The following is a 7,462-nucleotide window of genomic DNA, read 5'->3' on the forward strand; positions in this document are numbered from 1 at the left end:
CAGAAGTCCACAGTTCGGGGGTCGGAGGACCGAGGTCCCTCCAGAGACTCCCAGGAAGGACCCTTTCCCGCTTCTCCAGCTGCTGGTGTTGCATCAGTCCTTGGAGCCTGGTCTCGTAGAAGCCGCGCTCCAATCTCTGCCTCCGCGTTCAATGCCTTCTCCCTGTGTCCCCTCCGTGTCCTCGTCTTCTCTTACAAGGACACCAGACAGTACATCAGCCCCCTTCCAGCACGCCTCATCTGAACTACTTACACCTGTAAAGACCCTGTTTCCAAATAAGGTCCCATCCTGAGGTTCTGGGTGAACGTGTGTTCTGGGGCGACAGAATTCAACTCCATAACTGCCTGTGGCTCGTCGTAACAGAGGGAACTGGGGACCCTGAGCTTGGAGGATTGTCGCAAGAATTAAAGGAGATAAAACAGATCAGGGCGAGGACTGGGGCTGCCCGAGCCTCCTCCTTCTTTCACGGCCCCCACCCTGGGAAAGGGGAGTCTGAGGGCAGCCTGGGGTCCTGCAGTCTCTCCAGTGCACGGGCTCTTTCCTGGCGCAGTAACCAGTGGTCTCTACAGGAAAGAAACCAGAGGCCAGATAGCAAACCAGAGCTAGTCTAGGAGACCCCTTAGCCTCCCAAGACGCTGACAATGACAGTGGCCACCTGGAAAGACCCTACACGTCGGGGTGGGGGGGGCACAGGGGCCGACCCTCCAAGTCTCCCACCATCGGGAGATATCCCCACCTTGCCCCTTTCCCCCACCCCAGAGTCCACGCCCCCGCCACCCCGAGATGAGCAGGTTAATCACTTGGAATGTCAATTGATGGCCTTTGCAGCCCCCCTGGCACGGGACACAGGGCCTGCACAGCCCCCGGGGGTGTTGTTGTCAAGGTGGACTCAGCGAGACAGATGCTTCTGTGTCCTGCTCGATGCCCCTCCAGACTTAGGTACATGCCCAGCGCCAGGGCCCCGTCCCTCCCAAGGTGCTGAAGGCGACTTGCTTCAGCCTTGAGTGGTGTGGAGGGAAGTGCCCTGGGAGATTTAAAACGTAAGATTCGGTAGATCGAAGATTCAGATACTGTGGACCTTTCTATCACGCTCACAGACACGGAGCACGCGGTGTTGCTCCGCTGCACCCCCAAAGGTCAGGTCACCTTCCCGGCTGGGTGGCTCTGGGGGTTCGGATGACTGCTGCTGTCAGCATTGTTGTCTTTATTGCCACCCTAACTGGGCAGCAGACACTTGCAGAGCTCTCACTACAGGCCAGGCCCATCCTTGGAGCCCCACCTGAGCCCCACGTCACCCTCACCCCAGCCTGCAGGGGGTGGGGTGACCGCAGAGAGCCCTTCGCCCAAGGCCACGTCCGTGGGGTTTGGAGGAGCCGATGCCCAAGACAGGAGAGTGTACCAGAAGCAGGAGGAACCCAGCGGGACCATAGCCTTTCGGGAGGCCTCGCTCAGCAGGACCGGGTGGGAGGCCCCGGGAGCTAGTGGAGCCCCCAGGAAGGGCAGCCCACAAGAGAGGGGTGACGGGTGCGGGTGACGGGACCCCCTTGTTCGGGGCAGACGGCCACCCCCTGGCTCACGTCCCTGGGTCCTTCCTGGCATGGGCCTCTCCAGACCCCGGCCAACCCATGGACCCGCCCTCCAGGACACAGCTGTCCTCAGTGCTGGCTCTGACCTGTCCTTGTCCAAGAGCCCGACCCAGGAAGTGTTCCTGACGCTGGCGGCCAGCCTGGACTCGCACTCCAGACCCTTCCTCTCTGGGGCCAAGCAGGAGACGTCCAGTCCCGGGGACGCAGGGGACCTTCCTGCTTGGCCTCGGAGGGAAGAAGGCCTCCTATTGTCCCAGCTGAGGAAGCCACCCGAGGGCCTGAGGGTGAGTCACAGGGGATTCGGGGAACTGCGTGGCGGGGAGCCCAGCACAGGCTGGCCGGCTGGCCCTCCTCCTATATAAGACCCCGAGCCCAGTGCCTCGGCCTTCGTCTCCCTCCAGAGCCCAGAAGAGCCACCAAGCCTGCAGCCATGATGTGCCTCCTGCTCGCCCTGGGCCTGGCCCTCACGTGTGGCACCCAGGCTGTCAGCGTCATCCGGACCATGGAGGACCTGGACATCCAAAGGGTTCGAGGGGGGCCGGGTGGGTGGTGAGCTGCAGGGCGGGCAGGGGTCTCAGAGGCCAAGGGGAGACAGAGGAGGCTGTGATGTCTGGGGTGCGTGTTACCCTGCTAGGGCCGCCCTAACAAATACCCCGACAGGGCCGCTTAAACAACACGGTTATCGTCTCGCATCCTGGAGGCTGGAAGTCTGAGATCAGGGTGTCGGCAGGACTGGTTTCTCCTGAGGCCGCTCTCCTGGGCGTGTAGACGGCTGTCTTCTCCCTGTGTCTTTACCTGGTCATCCCTGTGTCCAATTTCCTCTCCTTATGAGGTCATCAGTCCCACTGGATCAGGGCCCACCCTAATGGCCTCATCTTACCTTTGTCATCTCGTTAAAGACCCTGTCTCCAAAGAGTTATGTTCTGAGGCTCTGGGGGTTAAAGGGACACAGTTAAGCCCCTAATAGGGCCTCTCTGCCCCCCAACCTTTCCCCACCTCCAGCCACGTCTCCCCAAGGTCCAAACATTCCCACTTGTGTGATGGGCTCCTCCGGGTCCTTCTTGGGGCTCAGAGTGAGTTTAGGGAGAACATTCCTCAGGGTGCCGAGGAGGGGGTGTCTCAGGGCTGCCTCAGGTCGGGGTGGGACAGAGAGCCCACCGTGGGGACGGGGTCCCCTTCCCGCCCCCCCGGAGTGCCGATCAAGCCCGCTCCCCAGGTGGCAGGGACGTGGCACTCCGTGGCCATGGCGGCCAGCGACATCTCCTTGCTGGACACCGAGAGCGCCCCCCTGAGAGTGAACGTGGAGGAGCTGAGGCCCACGCCCCAGGGCGACCTGGAGATCTTCCTGCAGAAAAGGTGCGCGTGGTCCCCACACCCCGCCGGGGCTGCAGGCCAGCAGGGGGCGGGCGGCGGTCAGGGCTCCTGGTGGGGCCCGGCTGCACTCTGGGCGGGACCAGGGCCCCAGGGACGGGCAATGGGGCCCTCGGAGCCCCACCCAGGGCTTTTTTTTTTTTAACTTTTATTAATTTGATGCTTCGGAACATAATAAAATAAATGAACATAAAACATCATTTTAGTTGACTTGGAAAGGGAGATAAAGTCCACTAAAGTGGAAACGCGTAGGAAGGACGTGTGCATTCAGGCAGCTACTTTAATTCTGTGTTGGGTTAGGGTTACGAATGTACCTGAGCAACGGGGAGACGTTTTGCATCTTTTCTGGTTTGAACACTTCGATATCTCAGATGAACGGGATGTCACAGAGACAAAGCAGAGGGGGGAGAGCCCCATCTGCCCTCGGAGCGGGGGTGGGGTGCAGAGATGGGGACCCGAACCCCAGGATTGTCTGCAGGTGCAGGTCATTGCCCCGGACCGCGGGGCCTGGCCGCTCCCGGCCCTTTTCTCCCTCACTCCGTCTGACCTCTTGTGGCCTGTCCAACCTGGTCACCCGTGGCCCTAGAGGTTACTGTGAGCGCAGCCAAGGCCTGGGTGACCAGCTGGGCTCCAATGCCCCCCCGGCTCGGGCCCCTCCCGGGGCCAGCTTCCACCCTGGCCCACAGTTTGGCCTGATCAACAGTGCATGGCCTGTGCACGTGGCTCAGGAAACGCCTGCCTTTCAGGGACAAGGACGGGTGTGTTAAGGAGAAAATCATCGCAGAAAAAACCGAGATCCCTGCTGTGTTCAAGATCAACTGTAAGTGTCGGGTCTGTGGTAGGAGCCCCACCACCCTGGGGGGCTCTGGGCAGGTGCAGGGGTCTGGCACCAGGCCCGAGGATGCCAAGGGGCTGGGGGTGACGAGTGACGCTCTTATTACACCAGCTTCACTGCCCTCCCTGCCCCTTGCCCGGTGCTGTGGGGCCAGTGGCCGTGGGCAGGCCCCTGCTAGGCTGGCCTCACTCCCCAAGGTGACTCTCCAAGCTCTGTCTGCCGGGAGCTCGGGCCCCTCAGGCTGAGCTCAGGAAGCATCTGTGCCCGTCCAGGCGGAGCTCAGAGCCACTGTCAGCGGTCAGGATGCCCCACGGCCCCCAGCCCACCACATGGGTTCCTCCATCTCCACGAGACGGGTTCCTTCCCTCATCCACTGGTTCACTCATTCCTCACTAAATCCAAGATGAGAAAGCACCATGGGGGGCAGGGGGGCTTCCACCAGGGCCACTCCCGCTGGGCGCCTGGGCCACCTTGGGACTCACTCTGACTCACTCACTCTTGTCTGTGCCAGACAAGAACTGACCACTGCCAGGGCGCCTGCCCCAGGGGCTCCAGAGCCACCTGCCCGCACTGGGTCAGGATGCTGGCGTTGCCCCTGAAGCTACCTGACCCTGCGGTGCAGCCGCTGCCGCCCGCTGGCCTCTGTCAGGGCAACCCTCACTCCTGCCGCCCCAGTTCCCACGGCTCAGGGCTGCCCCGCGATGTAACCGTTCTTGGGACGTTCCCCTCCTCCCTCGCTCGGCGGTGCCCAGTCTCACCTGAGGTCGGCGTGACAACCCTATTTCTTTCTTTCATTTTTTTTACATCTTTATTGGAGTATAATTGCTCTACAATGGTGTGTTAGTTTCTGCTTTATAACAAAGTGAATCAGTTATGCATATACATATATCCCCATATCTCTTCCCTCTTGCGTCTCCCTCCCTCCCACCGTCCCTATCCCACCCTTCCAGACGGTCACAAAGCACCGAGCTGATCTCCCTGTGCTATGCGGCTGCTTCCCACTAGCTATCTACCTTACGTCTGGTAGTGTATATATGTCCATGCCTCTCTCTCGTTTTGTCACAGCTTACCCTTCCCCCTCCCCATATCCTCAAGCCCATTCTCTAGTAGGTCTGTGTCTTTATTCCTCTTACCCCTAGGTTCTTCATGACATTTTTTTTCTTAAATTCCATATATATGTGTTAGCAGACGGTATTTGTCTTTCTCTTTCTGACTTACTTCACTCTGTATGACAGACTCTAGGTCCATTCACCTCATTACAAGTAGCTCAGTTTCGTTCCTTTTCATGGCTGAGTAATATTCCATTGTATATATGTGCATTTCTTGACCACTCTGGCTCCCGGGGGGCATCTTGGATTGAGCGCTGCGTGTTCCTGAGTCCAGGAGGCGGTGGAATGTCTCTGGCACATCCGTGGTTGATGGGCCTGGGGACGGCTCTGGGGAAGGGCCTGCGGCACGTTGGAGTGTGGGGAGTGCAGGAGGCACTCCCGGCCCAGTCCTTGCCGGGTGGTGACCAGAGGAGCTGGCCAGCACTGCCCCCGCTGGAACTTACTTCTGCCCTGTCTTGGTCTCCCTTCCAGTCCTGAATGAGAATAAGATCTTCGTGTTGGACTCCGACTACACAAACTACCTGCTCTTCTGCATGGAAAACACGGCTGACCCCGAGCGCAGCCTGACCTGCCAGTACCTGGGTATGCGCCCAAGCCCTGCCTCCCGGGGAGACCCGCGGTGTGGTCCTCACTGCGGAGAGCGCGTGGGAACGGGGGAGCCTGACACCTGAGGAAGAGGAGGAGGGGTGAGGGGTCATCGGGAGAGGGTCGCATCCTGTGGCCTGGTCTCCTGTGGGCCGGGGGGTGGTTAGGGACGAGGGACAGACCGCGGGCTGAGGGGCAGGCGGACTGCAAGCGCTGTGACTGGTGTGACCATCGCAATGGAGCCAGCGGGTCACTATGAATCCAACAGGCTTTGTTACCCAGGAGTTTCAATTACTTCACCAAATAAGAATTCAGTCACAGAGACATCTTTCTACTATAACGTCCTGAAAACAAATGTCAGGTGACATCTTTATTGTCACAGACATGTGCCACTGTGTGTCCCCAGGGAAGTGGCCGTGGGCATCAGGCAGTGCAGGCTCCTGGTCATAAGTCAGCCAGCCCCGGGGTGGGGCGGGGAGGGCAGCAGGAGACCCAGACGTCCTGAGGGGGGTGCCGTGCAGACCCCCACTTTAGTGCACCGGGAGGACGACGAGGGGAATGGGCCGAGCGGGGAGGGCAGGGGCCCCGGAGGGCGGGGGCGCTGCGCCCTGCAGACCACCCTGGGAGGGTGGGTGGGGCAGGGCCCTCGGCGTCCCCGAGCTCTGGGGGGGGGCGGGGTGCCCCCAGGGACTGACCCCTCCCCCACAGCCAGGACCCTGCAAGTGGACGACGGGGTCATGGAGAAATTCAACAAAGCCATCAAGCCCCTGCCCATGCACATCCGGCTCTCCTTCAGCCCGACCCAGCTGGAAGGTGAGCTCCCAGGCCCCGCCCCGGCTCCCTGGGCAGAAAGCCACCAGCCCCGGGGAAGACTTCCTCCCGTGGTGAGCCCCATTCTCCCCAGGGCTCCCGGGAGGAAGGGGGTGGAGGTGCAGCGCCCCGAGGTGGGCCCCTGCCTCCCCACCCCCTGCCAGGCCCCTCTGTCCCTGGGGCGCCCAGTCCCGTCCTGACCCTCCGCACGGCTCTCCCTCCCCCACAGAGCAGTGCCGCGTCTAGGTGAGCTCCCGCCGGCGCCCTGGAGGTAACGTAACCCCCCTGCCCCACATCCTGGGCACGTGCAAAGGGTGGGGGTCTTGGTGGGGCCCGGGCTCCCCCATCAGGCCCTGGGGTCCCCCTGGGGGAATGGCTGGAAGCTGGGGTCTCTCCTGGAGACTGCAGAGCCGCTGGCCGCGTGCCCACTCTCGAGGGGTGGCCTTTGGGGAGGTCGTTTCCTGTGTCCTGGCCTCACTCGCATGCTGACCTCCCCCTGCTCCCTCTGCGCAGGGCCGAGGGCCAAGGTGGAGGCCCCGGAAGCGGGCACCGGTGACAGACACTCCACCTGAGGGGAGAGGCGGGGGGTCCCTCTCCCGAGGAGGGGCCGTCCTGCACCCCCAGGCCCAGCCCGGGGAGGGGGCGCTGGCGAGGGTCCAGCAGGTTCCCCAGGAATCACAGGAGAGCCCCGTGTCCATTTCAGGGCCCGGGAGCCTTGGCCCCTCTGGGGACAGATGACGTCACCCCCACCTCCCCCACCAGCAGGCTCAGGAGGCACCAGGACCAAGGTCACCCCTCTTGGGACCCAGGCCCCTCCGGGCCCCGCCTGGGGTCTCCTGCTCGGGGGCGTTCCTCCTTCAGCAATAAAGCCGTAAACCAGTGCACACTCCTGTCTGAGTCTTTCCTGGCCGATGCGCGTGGGCTGGGCACCCGGGCGGCTCAGGCGGTGACACAGGGCCGGGACCTAAGGTGTCTGCCTCACAGGCCTCATGACACCTGGGGGCCCTGCACACGTCATCACGGCTCCTTTAAACTTCTGGAAACTAGGTAGGGACGCGGCAGAGGCACCTGCCAGTTAGCTTTGCATCTTCAGCCAACACCCAAACTCCACAAAGGACAGGAAACGGAAACTTGCTGTCCCTTAGTCTAATAAACATTGATATAAA

At 61.6% G+C, this 7,462-nt stretch overlaps 1 protein-coding gene across 2 annotated transcripts; it reads left to right on the plus strand.

The window, feature by feature from the left end:
• Positions 1 to 1,988: 1,988 nt before the first annotated feature.
• On the plus strand, positions 1,989 to 7,173 carry LOC117312790 (beta-lactoglobulin-like). Of its 2 annotated transcripts, none has more exons than XM_033859293.2 (7): positions 1,989 to 2,112; positions 2,803 to 2,942; positions 3,704 to 3,777; positions 5,373 to 5,483; positions 6,195 to 6,299; positions 6,526 to 6,567; positions 7,000 to 7,173. In XM_033859293.2, the coding sequence occupies exons 1-6, from the start codon at positions 2,017 to 2,019 to the stop codon at positions 6,540 to 6,542; spliced, it is 543 nt and encodes a 180-aa protein (XP_033715184.1). In that variant the 5' UTR covers positions 1,989 to 2,016; the 3' UTR covers positions 6,543 to 6,567; positions 7,000 to 7,173. The 2 variants fall into 2 exon arrangements, with proteins under 2 accessions (XP_033715184.1, XP_073661786.1); XM_073805685.1 differs by having other exon boundaries at positions 6,526 to 6,542.
• Positions 7,174 to 7,462: the final 289 nt, after the last annotated feature.

Source organism: Tursiops truncatus, chromosome 6 (assembly GCF_011762595.2).
Source record: "Tursiops truncatus isolate mTurTru1 chromosome 6, mTurTru1.mat.Y, whole genome shotgun sequence".
Taxonomy (NCBI): domain Eukaryota; kingdom Metazoa; phylum Chordata; class Mammalia; order Artiodactyla; family Delphinidae; genus Tursiops; species Tursiops truncatus.